A 19,733-nucleotide genomic window follows, 5' to 3' on the forward strand; every position below is an offset into this window, starting at 1 on the left:
GGAATTGACTCTCAAGTTGTGATCAGATTTCTAATAACTACCATATCCCTTGATGATATCTTTGGCTTTTTATGCTGCCGCGCAAAGGACAACGGTTTTCTTTGCCTTTCGGCGGCGAGCGTGGTGGTAGGGCGACGGCGACCTCGGGACTTTCGTCTTCATCGTCGTCGTCATCGTCGTTGTCGTAGTCTTCGAAAATGACAAATTTCTTTCACTATGCCAATGTTAGCAATTCCTCAAGATGCCTTCTCGAGCGCAGAGTATGTTTATTCCACTTACCGGCCGCTTTGCTGGTACACCATCAGTCTGCTGAACACGCTTCAGCGGGCGCGGCAGCCGCTTCTTCTCCTTGTCCATATCTTCTTCTTCGAGGACTTGGAATAGTTAGCTAAACCGTGCCGTATTATGAGAACGCATTCAGTAAGCAAGGAAATTACAATAGATAGGAGTTGAGAGGTGTTTGGGTTCAAACACAATCCGGCTTCACCAGTCTACTGACGTCCGAAAGTGCTCAGTCACGACGCACACAAATGTGCATTGTAAGAGCGACTGAAGGTGTATGATGAAAGAACGCGGACGTACATATGAAATACCCTTTTTGGAGCAGAGGGGCGGACCCTCTCTTCGGCACGATGGCCAGGTTGTCGATGCCGGGTGACAGTACTGAAGAGAAACTACATGTATTATGTTAATAACCTCGCAGCGCAGAGAAAAATGTCGAATTACTCACACCTTCATGTTTGCTGTGGAGGAATGGGGTGGGAGCTCAAGTTCTGGAGTTTTGTACACTTGCACGTGAGACGCTATTTCAGAAGGAAGGCGCGAAGGTGAAGGAAGGTGCGCCTGCCGAGGTGCAAGGAGGCACGGTTCATTGGTACAGTGATTTAGTAAATGGAAAAAGAAGAAAGAGAGAAGCAACCTATATGCCAGGGTTAGGCAGCTCAAAGATACTACTCAAGCTCTGCCTCCCTCAATCCCCTCTTAAACCTATCAATGGCCCTAGCCTTTGTCTCCTTCCAATCCACATGCGGCTTGGGATATCCCAATTTCTCAAACTCTTCCTTTGACAACCTGGCATACGGCGCAAATACAGCCTTGCCTTTTACGTCCTTGAGCTCAGGAACCCATTTCCTAATGTAATCGCCATCCGGATCGTTCTTCTCAGCCTGCGACACAGGGTTGAAGACGGTGTAGCTTGGCTCCCAGCCCTGCGTGTTATTGGAGAGATCCCAGTCGATTAGGGTTTCAGCGAAGTAGCGTTCGCCGCGGCGATAGTCGAGAAGCAAGTTGCAGTAGAGATACGAAGATACGTTCATACGAAGGCGGTTGTGCATATATGCTTCGGCGTTTAGCTGGCGCATGCCTGCGTCGATGAAGGGCTCGCCGGTTTGTCCTTTGTACCATTTTTCCCAGCCTTCCTTGTCGTCTTCCCATTGTACAGAGTTGAATTTGAGGTTCTGCGGCAGATTCATGGATGTGTGTGGCACGCAGACTGTGTGCTGTCGATACAGCTCGCGGAAAACGATTTCTCGGACCCAGCTGTAGACGCCGCTTGAGGCTTTGGATTCGGTGAAGTCGGTGCTGCCGCGGTTGTAGTCGACGACTTTGCGGAGGGCTTCGCGTACGGAAAACATCCCCGCGCTGAAGTAGGCGGACATGCGCGATGTACTGTTTGCGGCCGGGTTGGAGCGCGTAGATGCGTAATGGGAGATCTGTTTGAGAAATGAATCCATGCGTTTTGCGCCTTCGGCGTGGCCAGCCGGCCAAAGTTTTCGTATCCTCGTCTTCTCATCTTGTGACTTGTATTGCTTATCTTTGGCAGGCTTGGGTGCTGGTGTGTCGAACAGATCCTTGAGCTCTTTCTTCATTGACAAAGGGTTCGCGGCAGGTGGAGGGCGTGTATCAAGGAGTTCGGGTTCTTCTCGCAGTCTGCTGAGCCAGGCTTTGTGGTATGGCGTGAAAACCTTCATCGGCGATCCGGACGAGGTAGTCATTGTACCGGGTTCAATCACAGTCTGGTCGTGGAAAAGAGAGACCTGGATATCCTTTCCAGAAGTCTTGACTAACTTCAGATCTCGGCGCATCTCGTCAATCTCGTACTCGTAGTTGCCAAAGACATGGGAAATTTTGTGATTCTTTAGCCACTCAACGGCTGTCTCCACAATCTTCTTTCTGTCTTCGCACTCTACAAAGACCAATGGTATGTTTAGTTCCTTGAGTTCTTTTTGCATACTCTTCAACCCCTCACACATGAAATCGACTCTTGCTGGACTGGTCCCATGCCATGATTCATCGGCAGGACAATTGATGTAAAAGCACACCAGAGGTTTCTTAGCGCTTTGTGCAAGCTCAGAAGCATGGTGAAGCGCGGTGTTGTCCTGGATTCGGAGGTCCTTGGGGTGGAACCAGTGAGCGACTTTTGTCACGTCTTTGACCTCATCTTGCACGACGAGTGCTTCCTGGACTTGGTCGTAAGGGAGGTTTTCATCGACTTGCTTTGCGCGTTTTGCAGATGTATGACCGAGCTCGTCACGCTCGTAAGATGTTCTCTTCGACATGTCTGTTTTGGCAGGCTTCTTGAGTGTGGTCTGATTTTGGAAACGCGTCGCGTGACTGATGGCGCGATTTGGTAGAAGTGGGAATCTGGTATTGCAGGCCGCAGTTAGTCTGGCAGCAGAGATTCGGACAGTATGCGATACGAGGGCGCTGCTGATAAAATACATTGGCTGCGTTCCTAATACATGGCTGCGTCTTTGTACCTATGCACAAGCAGATTTACATGAGGGTCTCAAGTGGTGACGTCGACAGGACCGGACTATCCAGACTACGGCCGATTCAAGGCCACACCATGATGGGCAGCCGACATCGAACACCAATCGAAAGCATCGCTATCATTGTTTCAGATGCAAGATCTGGGGATCTCCCTGGCTTCCGCTGCAGCATGCGATCTATATCCACTCCCCTGGATTTGGTAATGTCGTGCCTGGATAGCGCTGTAAGGGGTTTGTGGATGCAAGACACGCGACAGCCAGCAGTCCACAAAAACAACGGCTGATGTTGATGACCATATTACAAATCAAATTCGCGCGATACAGATTTTGGTCCCGGCAGAGCGCTGGGATTTCGATTGATGGAATGATCGCAGGGAGGGTTTTCAGCCCGCGAAACCTGACAGGCTGCCCAGCCACGTCGTTTCCCATAATCGCCGCCGGCAATATGTCCGCTTGGGGTGTGGATCAAGAAAGCTGTTCTCACGTTGTTTGGCCGAGAGGCGGGAAAGCATGACGAATAGAGATGCAGTCTACTGAGCACAACGGGGAGCTGTCCGTTTCTCAACCATGCGCCAAGTCTGTGTTGCGTGGGAATACATCCTATATGGCATGGCGTCGAGCCAATCACACGCCATGTGCTCGCAACGTGATGCCAAGACATTCACATTAACTGTCTGCCAGATCCCGAACAGGCAGCTCGGCAAAACGTTGATTGATGACATTGGCTCATAACCGGACCATCCCAGCGGACTGGGCGCTGGTCCATGGCGCTGGATGTGTTCTCTCGAGCAGTAAGATTGCTGGATTATCGCACGAGGGCGGCTGGACATGCATTCCTCTCCACAAACTAGCATCCCTGGGAATTGAATGCAGTACCTGGTAGCTTGATATGCATGCCATGACTACGTATGGTGTATTCCAGGAATCCGGCACCAGGCACCTACCAGGACTTATAAAAGTGCCAGGCACAGCTCTTAATTCTTTTGCCTCATCGCAATCTTTGAGAGCCTTGTGTAATCGTACATCTCTCAATCGCGTTCGCCATGAAGTGCACATGCTCGGCTGTCGTGGCAGCAGCCCTTTTGGTGGGCTCTGTTTCTGCGCAGACATTCAGGAGACTTGAAGCTTGCCCGGAGCTTGGTAAGTTTGTCCTCTTTTATGTGTACACTTATGTATCTCAGCTAACTAAACGACAGGCTGCGTGTTCCCACCTGACCAGTTACGTCCATAATCTATTCAAGAATACCGAAGCTCACTTGCTAATAACAAATCCAGGGCTGACTTCCTTGCTGGCCAATTCTTCGACATTCGACTTGAGGTGCACCAGCCGATCAATGGCTCCGAGGCCATTGGACTACCGCTGGATGAACAGTTCACCTTTACCGTCGGAAAGAAGGGCGAGGAAGCACAATCTGTAACCGAGTTCTTCGAGCTCGAGGAGCCGAAACTGGAGAAATGGAATTTCACCTATTTTGAAGGTACGTAGGATATTTGAACGCGAACTTTCGTAACTGCTACATATATCCTGTATTGAGAAAGGGAGTCCGATAATTTTCTATTGGATTGAGTTTTTGTTGCACACAAAAGCACTTCAATGGTTGGACTTGAGTATTAGCCGGGTGAAACACTAGTCACGTGGGCAACACCCCCAGCCTTCTACGTCCTGTCGAGATCATCTCATTACTACTGTTTCGGAATAAAAATTGACCAAAGTACAGATCTATTTGCTCGCGACGCAAAAAAGCCCTCCCTAGTCAATGTAGCCGCCAAGGCGTATCGTCGTATCGCCTTATACGAGCCAGGAGAGTACACAGCGACATTGCACTACAATAACGGGAGCACAACGGAAGCCACATGGACTGTACGTGATCTGGCTGAGGAGCGCAAGACTAAAAATATCATTTTCTTCATTGGAGACGGCATGTCGACGGCCTCGATCACTGCGGCTCGTTCCCTTGGTCATAAGTCCATCAACGGAAAATTTCAAAGCACTTTGGCTATGGACAAGTTTCCCAGAGTTTCCCATTCAATGACCCATTCATTAGCGACTTTCATTACCGATTCCGCAAACTCAGCTGCCGCTTTGAATACAGGACATAAAAGTTCCGTCAACGCCCTCAATGTATATGCCGATTCATCCCCGGACCCACTGGATGATCCTCGCGTTGAGTCGATCGCTGAAATCTTCCATCGTTTAACTGGAGGGCACATTGGCATTGTGTCGACAGCATTTATCGCCGATGCGACGCCTGCTGCCTTGGTCTCACACACGCGTCTCAGAAACCAATATGGGGTCATCGTTGACACATATCTCAACGGCGCACAGAACTGGACAAAGACCCCTATAGACGTCATATTTGGAGGCGGAGGCGAACAGTTCTACCCTTCTGAGCTCGGCGGAGTCACTTATGAGGACAAGAATTACTATGACGAGTTCGCCGCCCAGGGATATCAGGTTGTGCACAACCGTACGAGTCTCTTGGCGGCATCGCCCGACGAGAAGACCTTAGGTATTTTCTCAACCTCTAACATGGCCAAGTGGCTCGACCGAAATGTATACCGCGACAATCTCAATCAAACTCTTTCGCCAACTGGTGATAAGAAGCCCGCTCTCGATCAGCCCGGGCTGAAGGAGATGACCCTCAAGGCCATCGACATTCTGGAAAGCCGCTCTGGTGACAAAGGCTGGTTTCTCATGTCTGAAGCTGCAAGCATAGATAAGATGCTCCATGCACAAGATAGTTTGGTTAGTTATTGATTCCATGCGATTTATAAAACGCTAACAGGTGGTGGTGACAGAGAGCGCTTGGCGAGCTTCTGGAGCTTGACGACACTGTCAAGGCGACCGTTGAACACCTAAAGTCGAAGGATTGCCTTAAAGATACTTTGATCGTCGTTACCGCTGATCATGGCCATGGTTTTGATGTTATGGGCTCCGTCGACACGCATTATCTTGCTGCGCAGGAGTCTGACCGCAAGAAGCGTGACGCGATTGGCGTCTACGAGCAGTCCGGTCTCTCTGAATACATCAACACTGGAAACCTTACCTACCCAGATTCGCATTTCCCCAGCAACTGGGATCCTCGCTACACATTCTATCAGGGTCTCACAGCTGGTCCGGATCGCCGTGAGAACTGGAAAGTGACCAAGGACGGTCCTAGGAAGCCCGCTGTTGAACTGGAAAAGGGTAGCGACGACTTCTACGCCAACCCCAAAGATGGTAAGGGTGGTATTTTGGTCAATGGCACATTGCCAGTGGAGAACGACCAGGGCGTTCAGTAAGCTTCCTGCACCTACCCCCGAATTTTAGCTCTTGCTAACAACCGATATAGTTCCTTGACCGACGTGCCCGTTTACGCAATGGGCCCTTGCCAGGATCTTTTCCAGGGAACCTACAACAACATTGAGATCTTTTACAAGATGGCCGAGTGTTTCGGTCTTGGACGTGGGGAGCCATCTGAAGAGAAGTAGAGATTTGGGGAAATACAGTGCATAACGATATGACGAAAAAACACAAGCAACTCTGCAGTTGTATAGTCTAGCTATAGTATATATATATTGAATGTATAATCAGTAAAGACATCTATGGGCGTGGTTTCTCACGTGAACATCTCCCATTTTTGATAGAGCGCAATTGTTTCATTCTTAATAAAGACTGAATCTAGGCCGCATTCCAGGGAAGTGTTTGAAAATCATTATATAAAAGATATTCAGAAAAGGAGAAGATGAAAGAAAAAGAAACCCCCGGACCCACCCGACATGCGGATGAGAACATCCTGCAAGGAACACTCTGACAAAGCATGATCCCCATGAAACCTAGAACGCAAGGGAATTTAACTCTACTCATCATCTCTCCCATTCTCATCCTCAACATTGCCACCCTCGCTGCCGTCATCTTCTAACATAGGCTCGTCGGGAAGGCTGATGAATTGCTGAGTAAATCCCTGCATGCTTGAAGAAACATCCTTGATGGGCAGATAGCCCAGCAAATATCGAAACTTTTCGATCATAGGCTGACTATCGGCAGAGAGATCAGCTGTCCATGAGCAATACGGACGACCAAACGCCAAGCAGTTCGTACAAACTCTATTGTTCTGTTCGTGTGGAATGCACCCCTTTTCGGCAATCCCTCTTGCATATCTTGTACCAGGTAACAGGTAGCAGTTGTCACAAATTTTGCGTCCTCCAACAGAAGAGTTGCCAAAGTCGCCGAAGGTTCCTCCAACATGAGCAAGACCATATTCCGGCTTGTTCATGATAGCCCTGATCCCTTCAGCAGAGAGCGAAGTGCCAGGATGCATGGGGATGTCGTCCGTGACGTGTCGGTAGATTATGACTTGGTTCATGAAATCATAATCACACTGTAGTACGCGTGCTGATCCAGAAAGCTTGGGGATCCAAGGATAGTTGTGGTTCGGTTTGGCGTTTGTGAGCCACTGAAGGAAGGAGATGGCTTTAACATAACCGATGAGCTATCCTGGTACCTGAGGATCCATCTGCTTGAAGAGTCGGTGGGACTGAAGATACATGAATTGTCATTTTGCAGCTGGGTGTTCCCACTCAATGCGAATCGCAAACGAGTTTTCTTGATCCCAGTTCTGGAACCGGCCGATCTTCGGAAGCTGTGTCCATGCATTGGGGTATGGTGTTCCATCTTTCCGTACCTCGATAACAAACTCGAAATGCGATCCTGGAGGGGGAAGGTTAAGTGCGGTTACAGCTTGCTTTCGTTCAAGACGTAAGAGCATGACAGACTGCCTGGAACCGTTCACGTTGGCATGCTTTTCGAAGACATGTGATTCGTTCCCTGACTTATTCGCCACCACACGATCGGAACGTCGATAGAAAGCCATAGGTACAATTGATTCAGTTTCTCCGTCTTTGACGTTGTAGTCAGTGCGAATAAAGAGGAATTTGTCTGTCTGAGAAGAGAACTCCACTAGCGGTGAGCTGCAGTTGGCGCCGAATTGAACTCCGCAAAAGTTGACTCCGCGTCGCAAAAACCTTGCCAACCAGTCATGCGAAACACTTCTTCTGCCAATTCCATAAAGTACCGAGCGGGTCGACAGAATCTCAGCATATGTGGCCTGGTAGAATCTAGATACGCTGCATCTAGTCTATATGTCTCCAGTAGGCAGATGATTATCTGCTCTGTAAGATAGTATAGTCCATCATCCCTAGCAACTGGAAGGATGTAAAGCGCAATCATGGTGATACCCGTGGAGTTTCTAGTGAGGTCGCCGTACCTAGATGCAGTTGTCTTATGTTGATTGTTTCGTTCAGCGAAGTTCTTCGCCTTGCCAGTGTAGATGTACGACGAATGCGGCTTCTATTCTGCTATACCCTGGGTTCCAGTCTTATGAAGCCTGATGTATACACCAGAGTCATTTGAGGATGCAGCGTCTTTGATCACAAAGCGACTAGCGGTGACGAGGTCTTGAGCAGAGAATAGGCGGTTAGAAGAAAGGACTTCATAGAGGCCAGCTTCCTTAATCCAAGCGATAACGGCTCTTGTGAGCACCGCAATATTAGCGCTGCCAAGATAATCGACGATTTTCTGAGGCGTAAATGGTGGGGCCGATTCACGTAGAGCTGTTATAAGACGGATGACCGTCTTACCGAGGACAGTTGTGTCAGGTGAAGAGATAGGTGCCCAATTCTGCTTGTCGAAGCTGACTTGACTAGAGAGCTAGGTCTTTACTTGCCATTTGTCGATATTGGTCTGCCACGGTTTACTCCTTTCGATAAACTGGATCGGAACCCAGCGGTTGGTAAAACCTGGTCCTTCAGTAACTCCTTGGATAAACACCTTAGCCATTCCCTTTGCCTGTTTCAGCTCTAAGAGTTGACCTTGCATTCCCTTCTTATATTTAATGCCGTTGTTGATTTAGAAATCTGTGTTGACTCGACATGCATATGTATTGGGTTCTTGTGGGTGCAGAGCAGCGCTGATGTCCAATGAGCCCCCGTCGGCCCAGTTATTCCATGTCTCTGCCGATACATCCGCCAGTATAGTGTGGTTAACGCCCGAGGGAAGCCACGCCATGGCTGTGGGCTCAGCGAATCAGTGAGGAGAAAGCGGAGAGTTGAAGCGCTCGAGTTCTCTTAGGTTTTGCAGCTCAAAAATGTCGCTCGGTATGCTGGAAATGTATCTCGATGGATGGTAGAAAGTGAATAAGGGAGATACTGGTGGGTGAGAGTGTGGTAGATGTATAGGAAGAACTTTTCAAGTCGGGCTCAATAATAAATGTCTGTCTGGGCCACGCCAGCAATTCGCAAGTGAAGGCGTCGGCATGATTAGGTCACTGCAAACGCTGGTCCGACGCGTTGCTATAGGCCGCCAGAGCCGATTTTTGACCGCCTGTCGCCTAATCTAATTATCTTTTCTCTCACTGTTACACCAACACGCTTTTTGGAGCAATACAAGTAGCCTGTAATAAAGGATAGTTATCACAATTCTCAGAGTAACGTCCTGTATCACTTCACCTGCTGTTGTTTGGCTATCGCAGTCTTGATAATTTAACTTTCGATGTATCCCGATGGAGCCAAAGAGCTAAAGAGCGCCAGAAAGTCCAATACAATAAGTTCTATGCGACTTATTCACCATTTGCGATACCGTAAAGTTACTCAAATCACTCAGGGATTCTATAGATGTAATCAGATACCTTGAATATACAGGCATAATCGATGTTGGTCAATCCCAATGAGCACGTTTTTCATCGGCAACTTCTGAAGTGAATGGGTGAAAGACTATTATAAATGGCTCGTATTGCATACAACAGCATAACCGTTACAGTGCTTAGCGAAACTGGCTTCCTCTCGAACGGAGTAGCAACAAGTTGTGCGCCACACAACAGGCAGGAATTATACTACCCCACCTGCCTGAACTAGCATAGTACCGTCCTATCAGCACACGTGCAGCAAGGCATCAGTACAAAGCTTCCACTTTATATCTTATCCGCTGCTAGGAGAACAGTCCCCTCCGCACCTTTATCGCAAGCTCTAAGCATAGGTCTGGCATTTCGATACGTAAGAATATAATCAACACTTCCGCTAATCAAGTAACGCTAAACGTAAATAGAACATAAGCTTTACTCTTACGTATCTAAAACTACGTCTTTCTAAAGTGAGTCGCCCATTAGGACCTTAAGAAGCTTTAGAGAACTTTAGATTGATTATGTTAGCCATCATGGTCTATTTCGAGCAGTACATCGTCTTCCCTGCGGAAACTCAAGTTTACATCGGCATACTGATATTGACCCTCTTTCTCCTTGTCATCGCCGCGGTATTTGTGGGTATGATGATGTATCGATTGAGCATGGATATTCGAATGCAGAATGAAACGTTAGGAGTGGGCGATCGTGCGCAGGCGAGGAAAGTCGAAGGGAAGAAGCAGTAGTGGCAACAGTGAAAAAGCACATACGTCGCATAAAGCACGAGATAAAAGGAAGCAACAACACAGCAGTCTGGAATGACCCCATGCAGACTCAATTGAATTACAATTTTTAGTATTACGGTAGCAATTTGTTGCACATGTTCTGACATGTTAACGCTATGCCAAGTTTGTTAGGTGGAGTAACACAATCCTTGCTTATAGTGTGGCGCACACTTCGTTGAGCTTGCGTTCGAGAGGAAGCCGGTTTCGCTAGGCACTGTATTCCGGATCAAAGAGAAGCAAACTGAATCGAAGTGACTTCAGATCTCAGCCGGCTTCATCTTTTGCACGTGCAAGACCTTCCCCGCTCGTTCGCATCACCAGTGATCCCCATCCCAGATTACCAAGTGACTTCCGCCAATGGTAAGAGGGGCAATTCGCTCCAGTTCCCATGTATCCAGTTGAAACCACAATTCCGCCACGCTTCCAGCCCTCATTGGCATCCACCCAAAGTAACGTTGTCCACCCATTCTTGTATTGCGCGGAATATAGTCCTCTACACGGTAGTCGGCATCCACACATTTAACAATAGAACCAGCGGGGTCTGACAGGACCTCGTCATCGGCGAAAAGAAAGATCCGGTGCAACTTATAGTCCGTATTCATTGGTTGGCCACCCTCACCATGATTGTATAGGTCGCGAAGTCGATCTATACCAAGGCTAGCTAAAGCAGGGTCTGAGCGTGCATCAAGACGGAAAAGGGACCATATCTGTTGGAAGCCGGGGTCTTGTTCGGTGGTTTCGGTTCTGTCTAGAGCTCCCTCGTGCGCCTTAACCTGGATCGTTTGGAGAAGTTTTTGCCATTGCTGGTCAGATGAAGGTCCGTATCCCGTGCAGTAAATAGTAAAGCCCCAGTTCCTATGGCCAACAAACTCATCATTGAACCAAACGCAAAGATTTTTCAACAATTTTTCACTGGGGGAAGTCATGGAACGCGTGAAGGAAGCTCTTCTGAAGTCGAATGCCAAGAGGTGTTGGTTAAGTCTTATTGAGAGGGCTCACGTGATGTCATCAATATTTATCCTAAACCTAACTAAGGCACTACCGCACGGATAGAACATAACTATTTCACTTCCCGCAATCATGCACGCATAAGAGTGATAGGCCCATGCAGATTGTGTGCAATTTTATTGAAATTCTGCTACAGCCGCCGTTGAGACGGGTATACGTTTCTCTTCTGGTCCTTGCAATTCCAAATCTGGGATCTTATCTTCAATTGGAGCTACGGCTTACATAAAATGCATCAAAAGTGGTGTGCGAGGACGGGCAATTTGTATCAGACATGCACAGGCACACTATATATTTAGCCGTTCAATCCAGTATTTCCTTTTTTACTAAACGATTAGCAGAACGCTGATTGTTCGTAATGTTTTGTTTGTAGTTAGCACAGTAGTACAGAGCTGGCTTTCTAACAGTATACAATCCTGCAAGCGCTAAGCGCACATCTAGCATGCGCACTCTGGCTGCTCAGCTTGTGCTGTGATACAGTTCAGTTCAGTTTAATTACACTATAAGAAATAAACTTTACTAATAAGTCAGCTCCTGAGGAACTATCCATTCTTATATGCTAGATGACAGTCGAAGACGGCCCTTTATGCGTCAAAACGGTTCCAGTCTTCTTTACAAATAGCAATTGTACACATCAACCTTCAATACCTATATCAACTTACTCTCAATCCGAGATTCTCTATCAATCATACTCTACGTTTCCTTGATTCTAGTGAGTATACATGCATGCCCTAACTGCCCTAGATAGTGTGGGGACAATTCCCTTCACATCAAGACATGTTTTTCTGTTTTGCTAGAGTTCAACTGCTTTAGTAGAGATACTGCTATCCGCAAGTATAGAAGTGTAGAGAATACTCATTGACAAATGAATAGGGAAACAAGTTACCGCCATTATGAAATTCCCGTTTAAATATCGGTAATGATTGAAGTGGCTGGAATCGGGATTTGGTTAAGCAAAAACTAAATAACAGCCATGCGCCTCCAACTTGCAGTCATTGCATTACTTACCAGCACGTCAATGGCTGATCTCTTAAACAAAAGAAAATTATGGAATATAGTCAATAAGCACGCTACCTCCGTTGATTACACGAGCGGCGGGTGTAACAATGAAGCGCCGAGTTGTCATAATCATGTTTTTTGGGCTACATGCTACTGCCATAACCCAAATTCGTGTATGGATTGTGGAAGATCCTGTTAAGGAACTGTTTAGTGTTGATTTGATGGGTGTATAATGAAGTGGTGTCCCGATACTCTTATATTAAACACTGAGGAGGAAGTCTCTCTTTTACAAGAAACAATAAGTGTTCACAGCAAGACGGTGCTATTAGTGATCATAAGATGAAAGGCTGATAGCAGGACTGGAAGCGATGAGAATATAAAAATGGATAAATATCGTTATCTCTCTCGTCATGACCAACCCCACCGCTGCGCTTTGTTGATAGCATGGCTGAGTGTGCTGCAAGCCTCTGCTGTCGTATTGACCCATGCAAGGATAATCACATTGTCTGTATATATTCTGTGGATATACTGTTCGTTCCGCTATTGTATTTATTAAGGAAGTCAGTATTACACAACAAGCAGAGGATAGGCAGGAGCGGTAAGCCTTGCAGTACACAGTAAGCGCTGCTTCTGGAAAACCTCCTGGTCGTAGGACGTCTCAAGCCAACTTCTACGTGCGACATAATGCGTTTGTTCCAAGATTAGAATACTCGCTGTTGTCGTGTTTTAGAAGGGGTGAGGATAGCGAGAAAATGACGTGCTCCTGTTCTCTGACTTTGGTTCCTAGAACGGGGACCCCAAGATTTGTTGGCAAGCAAAATCCCCTCAATCGATACACTGTTAAATGGCGCATGGTCTCATTATTCTAATTCTTCATTTCTAATGGTCGAGTGTGCTAATTAAGGAAGGTAGATTTAATATATCCGCGATTGAAAATCCCAGAAACTTGATCATGGGCCATAGGGAATATATGCATAAAAGTTTTAAGTCACCGGTAGCTGCTTTTCAACATATCATGTTACAACAATAGGTTTGAATGTGCACAGTGCCATAGGAAAATTGATTGTGTTTCTTGATAATCGAGATTGGCGCCGCGGACATGAAGTGGGGGCGGGGCAGATCGACAGGGTTCACGGCGAGCTTCGCATTGCCCAAAAGATTTGACAGTTTGCAGGCAGCAGGATTCTGCAATACAAGCACAAATTTAAAAATACTGACGTTTCACTGGGAAGATTCAGTCCGAGAAAAACCCTGACTACTTGTGCCTCCAAACCGCAGCCATGCAGATGCCAGACATGCCCGTGAATGTCGCAGTCGACGACCCCAACGCCGACACGGAATGGTAAGCCAGTCAAGCATGCAATCATGGCGAAACAACAGGCGCAGTCTTCTAATATGCATGCGCCAGGAACGACATCCTGCGCAAACACGGCGTGATACCCGAGAAGCCGCCCTCGCCCACGCCCATGATCCAAGAGGCCCTGGAGCAAGCGCGACAACTAGCCCACGAGAACCGACTCGAAGGCAAAGACCTCGACGAACTCGACGAACTCGAAGATCTTGAAGACGACGACTTCCTCGACTCATACCGCCAGAAGCGCATGGCGGAACTCTCGAGCATTAACACCGCATCCGTCTACAACCAAGTGTACCACCTACAAAAACCCGACTACTCGCGCGACGTAACCGAGGCAAGCAAGGACGCATACGTACTCGTGCTGCTGACCAGCTCCACGGGAACGAATACCGAGAGCAGAATCATGATTGAGCACTGGCGGGAGCTAGCAAAGCGCTTTGGTGACGTCAAGTTTTGCCAGATGAGAGCGGACTTGTGTATAGAAGGGTATCCGGATAAGAATACGCCGACGGTGCTGATTTACAAGGATGGGGATATCAAGAGGCAGATTGTTACGCTTATGCAGTTGGCTGGGCCGAGGACAAGTGTGCAAGGTGAGTAAAACGGTTCCTCTTTCCTTTTATTGAAGAAGTTGTGTATCACGGGAGAGATAAAGTGCTGACATTATGTGCTTGCTACGCTAGATCTGGAAAAGGTATTGGTGGATGTTGGGGCTGTCAAACTTGGTGATTCGCGTTTGCAGCGGAAGAAGGAGGAGGATGGAGAGGAAAGCTCGAACAAGATACGGCAAGGCAAGACCGTGGCAGAGGACGACGATAGCGATTGGGATTGAGGGGGCGATAATCACGATCTTTTTTTTTCAGGCCAGCCATTCCTGCTACGAGTGGAATTACCGCACATAACACGTACGTAGGAGTATTGCAATGGCAGAGAGCTCTAGATGAAGAGGCATGTTGCGAGATATGCAGGCTTGCACTGCAAAATGAGAAACCTGGCCAATAGCTAGGATGAAGACGGGTTGGAGAAAGCTAGTTCCTGCACAAGAAGAGGTAGGAGTACATGTATAGATACACAAAAAGGGGAGGTTAGATCAATGCACGCCAATAATATTGTAGACGTCTTCCATGTGTAACAAGCACTATCATATGCAAGACGGAAAGTAAGAGTCCGTAGCAACAGTGAGAAATACCCACACCTTTACAACTCCACACAGACATTTAAATCTCCCACCCATCAATCAGAGAGAAAAGGAGTTGGAAAACTGTCTGCCTTGTAGAAAACAGCCCAGCCCAGCCCAGTCCAGCCCTCTCTCCCCCAATCTCACACACCCCTCCCACTTCCTGCAACCGACAAAGTGCATGCAACCGACAAAAACTGCAAAGCTACCCTCTTAGCCGCAGCATCGGTACCACCGCTCCCTACATCCAGCCAACCAGACTCCAAGCGGACTGGACCCCCGAACAAGGCCCCCCCACCCCCTACAGCTAACACCCTTCCTTCGCTTCCCCGCATGCCAACACTCCCCCCAAAGCATACATCACACAGTCTAGTCATCCGTAGTCTCGCCCAAAGGGGGCTTATGTCACCATTTACACTGGCAGCATGCTGTGCTGACATGTCGCCAGATGTGCGTGTACACTTGCTGACGGTTTAGACTTGGCTTTTGGTTGTTTGGGACATGGGGGTGGGGGCCAAGAAGAGCGAGATGTGGCTTGCATTATGCAACACACATGGAGGGTTGGGTATGCTCGGATTCGGTTGGGAGAGTGTGGATGGTAGTAAGTGGGGTGCTTTTCTTTCTTTTTTTAATTTCAGCAGGAGAAGAGGGGCAAGAATGGGCTGTGGAATGATGTATGTATTACTGTGTTTCTTGCTGTGTACATATGTACGCTGGATGAAGGTTGAAGTGGGAAAAAAAGAGAAGAGTCTTATTGTAGGGTTTGGTTTCTGCAAAATGAAGTTTTACAAGTAGCATGTGCGTTCCTGGTCACTGTGCTATCGAGACTTTCCCCCCACGCCGTGCTGCATGGTTCCTGCTATGCAATTGGCTGGCTACCAGTGGCGTCAGTTCCTTCATCTTTTTTGTGTGCGGTTGGTTACAGACAGTAAAGCCGGCCGGCTTACCGTGTTAGCACAAAGCAACATACCATGTCAGTATTACACAATCATTGGAATTTTTGCTTTGCTGCGGCGGGTCTTGGACTGGGACATGAAGTTTGGGTCACTTCCTATTGCCGTTTATGGATAGAGGTGGGCGATGACAGATGATTAGAGTGTTGCTGTGTGCTGCCGGATGCTCCCCGAAACGAGAATCCATGTAGTATTCATGCCTAGATGCCCTAATACGGTGATAATCAACCAATGTCCTGGAAAGCTTTATTCCCGGTGCAGAACCACAAATTCGTGATCGGACCCCAGTCGAGCGCCTGGTGCGCCTCCGAGGTCCCTGTCCCGATCCTTGTTCGCGCTGCTCGGGCTTTGTGATTCCGGTTCCTTGTGTAAACTATGTGTTGGATAAACTTTCAGCTGCTCAGACGTCTCGTATTGCATCCTGAGAGGGAACAGAAGCCACAATGGCAGTCAGATTGCAACACGTGCTTATGAGCTAGATGAAGGATGCGTGAGACTGATATACCGATCAGATATGCGTACTTGTTTGATTGTGTAAGTGTATGTAGAATCTCGAGGAACCAAGCCTATCGCTATTCTGTGCCGTAGTATGAACAAACCGCCCGAAATGTGCCTCCCCGCCATACGAAAGTGTCCGATTTTGTGGGCCAGCTTAGTAGATAACCCAACAGCCAGTCATGTGCCGGACGCCAAAACACCAGAAATCATGAAAGTAATAAGAAAGGAAAAGGGGGTATTGGGAGAAACGAAGGATTCAGCGTGCCTGGCTGAGGATCATATCAATTCATCACCTCCGCAGCGCCGTGACTCGTCAATGGCCTGCCAAATGGCACTCTCTTCAAAGACGGGGCCATGGCCATCGCACTTGGCCGAGCCTTTAAGCCGCTCACAGACATCGGCCACGTCTACAAGGCCCTGCTTGATGAGAGTATGTGACTGAATAAGATCCCAGGCCTTTGCGGCAGGGACCTCTTTGCCCCTTGCGCCCTGACGCGAGTGTTCCTTGCCAGCGGCGTTGATAACGGAGCCGTTGGGCAGGGGCTGAACGTTGTATTCTTCGGCCTTTTCATGGCCTTCGAGGAGGAGGTGGGCGCCGGGCGAGGGATAGCTTGCAGTTACTGGCTGTGGTGGGGACGAAGGCGAGTGGCCGCTGGTGGCACGCAGGATCTCGTTCTCGGTGCGGGCGCGCTGCAGGGCAGCCTTGAGGCGCTCATTGTCTGACTGCAACGAGTGGGTGCTGGACTCGAGGGCGGAGAGCTTGGTCTCGAGCTCCTTGACATGACGCTCCTTGCGCTCACGAAAGGCACGCTGACTGTAGGCGGCCAGAGGGTCAGTGTATGGCGGTACAGGTGGGAGAGGGCGGATGGAGCTTACGCAGCGCGGTTCTGAGCCTTGCGCCTGCTCTGAGCAGGCGTTAGGTTATCCTTCTCTTCACTGCTGCTCCTCGCCCGGCTTATCCGGCCATCATCGAATTCGGCGCCAATGCCCGAGTCTACGCTACCGACAGCCATGGGAGTGTTTGCTGCGTTTTCTGGGGACTCCTGTTGCGGGGTCGGCAAGCCGTTGGTGAAACCAGTAGCATCGTAGGCAGAAGGAAACAGGACGGCGTCAAGAGGTTCCTGTACACACCCGATTAGTCATGGCGAGTGTGTACGTACGCAAGCAGGGCCGACTCGACAACTTTCATCACACCACTGAGGAAGCAAAAAAACAAAATAAACTCACGGTGCTGTGTGTCGTGTCCTGCTCGAGGCCCGAGTGAGGAAAGGCGTGAGGCCCAACGCCGATGAGGTGCGAGTATGGCTGCTGGGGCGCGGTGTAGAAGTTGTAGTCCATGGTGTGGTTGGGATGGGATGGGATGGGAGGGAAGCAAGAGTCGTGAAGGACGAGCATACGCCCTAAAGTAATTGCGCCGAGAGCAGCAGCAGGACTGACTTCAGAGGGCTGAACATGTGCCTCTTATTATACTCAAGCGGTAGGGATTGAGCTTGGAGGTGCTCACTCCCGCTGCTTTACAGCCCGCCCGCCCGCCCTGCTGCACCTACTACCCATGGGCAGCCCACATGCATCTCCCACCCCAGCAAACGGTTTCGAGGCAACTGCTACTATGGCTGCTTATTTCATGGTAGCTTTTTCTTCGCCGCTCTGCCCTATCACCACCACATGGGCTGCGTGCGACGCCTGCATGCCCAGCTGGCCATGCCCCATTTGGCCAGCCAACTACGCATGTAAGTAGTACCTATGTACACCTAGACAGCAGCGGGCGCTGCGCTGCGCTGTGTTGTGCTGTGCGGGTCGCTTGCCTTCGCCTGCGCCTGCGCCTACAGCTGATGAGCCCAGCAACACCGATGCTGATGCCGCAGTTGTTAAACCCCAGGATTCCCAGCCAGCGGATGCATTGCTTACTGCGGCTTCGCAATCATCGCACAGATGCATGTTTCGTACACATGTAGTATGTACATACTCAGATGCAACACTGGTATGTACAGACCAGTAGATAGATGCGAGGCCAGAGGAGCCGCGATACCCCGCCCTGCCCATGAGGCATGGCAGCGCAGTCGTGGTGAGCAGCGATGCTGGACGAGCATATTCCCCGGACGGCTGGCCTCTGGTAGGTGGAAGCTCAGCAAGGCAACTTGGCACACAAGGGGAACCTTTACAGCGCCCGTCGATCAAGTGCTGCCCGTCAGCACTAGGCGCAAAGTAAAGCCACGTACTGTACGGTTCCAGAGCCCACGCGCTGCATCCCCGGTCCGCCAATCACCAGCAACCGTTATGCCTTGCCGTAGCCTCGAGTCTATGGTAACTGGCAAGCCCCGGCTGCAAATCGGCCACTACACTACAGTCGTGTCCTGCCAGACCGATCATTGCAGCAAGCGGCTATTTGACACTGTGACTGCACCGCCTCTCACGGCCTTTTCATCTTGCACTTGCCCAAGGCCCGTTCGGCTGGGGGTATTGTCCACTGTCCGCTGTCACCTCCGGCCCACACATGCTTAACTCCGTCTGCACAACCCAACATCCTATGTGCATACTTACTATCAACATGGACCGGTAGGAAAAGGCCCATTTTCTCACAACCTTTGTTCCGACCCGTCGCTCTGTCCATTGGACTTACAACCCTCTTTCCGTGCTCTGCCCAGTATAGTCTATTGTGACTTATCCTCGCCTCGCCAGATCCCTCATCTTCACCAGCCTAATAAGCGTAGCCGGCTATGCAAGGTCCACGTTACCAAGTGCCAAGCCCAGCACTGTCAAAACGGTGCAACTTTTTTTTCATGTCCCTTTCTCATTTACATGCTTAGTTGGTCGCCTTTGTGTCGCATCACTAGCCCAACTCGGAGTTCTGATAATGCCCCTCCCTCGCTTGCTTGCTCGTGCAATTGCATCTCTCGGAGACGGTGCAAATCACTGCATCTCTAGTATCTGCATACGTATATCCCCCGCGGTATATCTGAGTTACCCACAGGGATTCTTGGCACCATGGATAATGGTTCGCCCTACGGAGGAGCGCGTCAAAAGTCTTCGCGACAGGGGTAGGCAGCGCACTGACGCACCGCAGGTCTTGGCATTTGCTGTTTTGACAGCTTATTCACTGATATCCTCCCACTCATTATCTACATTAATTTTGATAGCCTTTACAGCTGTAGCCTCCCTCTCAGTGCCCTTTCCTGTTCTCCTACCCTCTTTATATTCATTGCCACCTTCTAATCTAATGATATTTTGAATATGAATTGGTATTCTTTCAATCCACTCTTGAATCTTCCACTGAGGTAGCTCGTCCCAAGCTTTCGTCCAGGCTCTGATAGCTTCAACCTTACTCCTTGGAGCTCCCTTTTTCGTAGTAAGCCTCTTCATATATGGCCAGCAGCACTCTATTGCATTAAGATCAGGTGAATTACCGCACCAGAGTAGCCTAGCTACCTCAAATATATTAAAGACCTTCTGTTGTGAGTGATGCGCATGAGAAGGAGCTTTATCTTCTTGAACGAGAGTATATAGCCTCTCTTTCTTACACTTCTTAAGCAAAAGG

At 49.1% G+C, this 19,733-nt stretch overlaps 8 protein-coding genes across 8 annotated transcripts; 2 read left to right on the forward strand and 6 right to left on the reverse strand.

Annotated features, from left to right (window-relative positions):
* Positions 1-37: 37 nt before the first annotated feature.
* COCSADRAFT_158962 (uncharacterized protein) lies at positions 38-738 on the reverse strand (the record flags this gene model as incomplete). The annotated part of the gene is made up of 4 exons (XM_007700299.1): positions 38-208; positions 280-374; positions 583-674; positions 731-738. The coding sequence occupies 4 exons, from the start codon at positions 736-738 to the stop codon at positions 38-40; spliced, it is 366 nt and encodes a 121-aa protein (XP_007698489.1).
* Positions 739-950: 212 nt separating this feature from the next.
* COCSADRAFT_169794 (uncharacterized protein) lies at positions 951-2,558 on the reverse strand (the record flags this gene model as incomplete). Its single annotated transcript, XM_007700300.1, has 1 exon — positions 951-2,558. The coding sequence occupies one exon, from the start codon at positions 2,556-2,558 to the stop codon at positions 951-953; it is 1,608 nt and encodes a 535-aa protein (XP_007698490.1).
* Positions 2,559-3,773: 1,215 nt separating this feature from the next.
* On the forward strand, positions 3,774-6,363 carry COCSADRAFT_180092 (uncharacterized protein). Its single transcript, XM_007700301.1, has 6 exons — positions 3,774-3,911; positions 3,968-3,989; positions 4,047-4,249; positions 4,490-5,517; positions 5,571-6,049; positions 6,104-6,363. Exons 1-6 carry the CDS (start codon positions 3,815-3,817, stop codon positions 6,240-6,242), a joined length of 1,968 nt encoding a protein of 655 aa, XP_007698491.1. The 5' UTR covers positions 3,774-3,814; the 3' UTR covers positions 6,243-6,363.
* Positions 6,364-6,385: 22 nt separating this feature from the next.
* COCSADRAFT_303970 (uncharacterized protein) lies at positions 6,386-7,212 on the reverse strand. Its single transcript, XM_007700302.1, has one exon. It carries the CDS (start codon positions 7,115-7,117, stop codon positions 6,611-6,613), a length of 507 nt encoding a protein of 168 aa, XP_007698492.1. The 5' UTR covers positions 7,118-7,212; the 3' UTR covers positions 6,386-6,610.
* A 45-nt stretch (positions 7,213-7,257) lies between these two features.
* Positions 7,258-7,624, reverse strand: COCSADRAFT_180094 (uncharacterized protein; the record flags this gene model as incomplete). The annotated part of the gene is made up of 1 exon (XM_007700303.1): positions 7,258-7,624. One exon carries the CDS (start codon positions 7,622-7,624, stop codon positions 7,307-7,309), a length of 318 nt encoding a protein of 105 aa, XP_007698493.1. The 3' UTR covers positions 7,258-7,306.
* A 2,399-nt stretch (positions 7,625-10,023) lies between these two features.
* COCSADRAFT_35365 (uncharacterized protein) lies at positions 10,024-11,143 on the reverse strand. The gene has a single exon (XM_007700097.1). It carries the CDS (start codon positions 11,133-11,135, stop codon positions 10,524-10,526), a length of 612 nt encoding a protein of 203 aa, XP_007698287.1. The 5' UTR covers positions 11,136-11,143; the 3' UTR covers positions 10,024-10,523.
* Positions 11,144-13,356: 2,213 nt separating this feature from the next.
* COCSADRAFT_35366 (uncharacterized protein) lies at positions 13,357-14,702 on the forward strand. The gene is made up of 3 exons (XM_007700098.1): positions 13,357-13,555; positions 13,622-14,163; positions 14,254-14,702. The coding sequence occupies exons 1-3, from the start codon at positions 13,494-13,496 to the stop codon at positions 14,400-14,402; spliced, it is 753 nt and encodes a 250-aa protein (XP_007698288.1). The 5' UTR covers positions 13,357-13,493; the 3' UTR covers positions 14,403-14,702.
* Positions 14,703-16,474: 1,772 nt separating this feature from the next.
* On the reverse strand, positions 16,475-17,536 carry COCSADRAFT_86485 (uncharacterized protein; the record flags this gene model as incomplete). The annotated part of the gene is made up of 3 exons (XM_007700304.1): positions 16,475-17,012; positions 17,075-17,319; positions 17,426-17,536. The coding sequence occupies 3 exons, from the start codon at positions 17,534-17,536 to the stop codon at positions 16,475-16,477; spliced, it is 894 nt and encodes a 297-aa protein (XP_007698494.1).
* Positions 17,537-19,733: the final 2,197 nt, after the last annotated feature.

Source organism: Bipolaris sorokiniana, assembly GCF_000338995.1.
Source record: "Bipolaris sorokiniana ND90Pr unplaced genomic scaffold COCSAscaffold_5, whole genome shotgun sequence".
Lineage (NCBI taxonomy): Eukaryota > Fungi > Ascomycota > Dothideomycetes > Pleosporales > Pleosporaceae > Bipolaris > Bipolaris sorokiniana.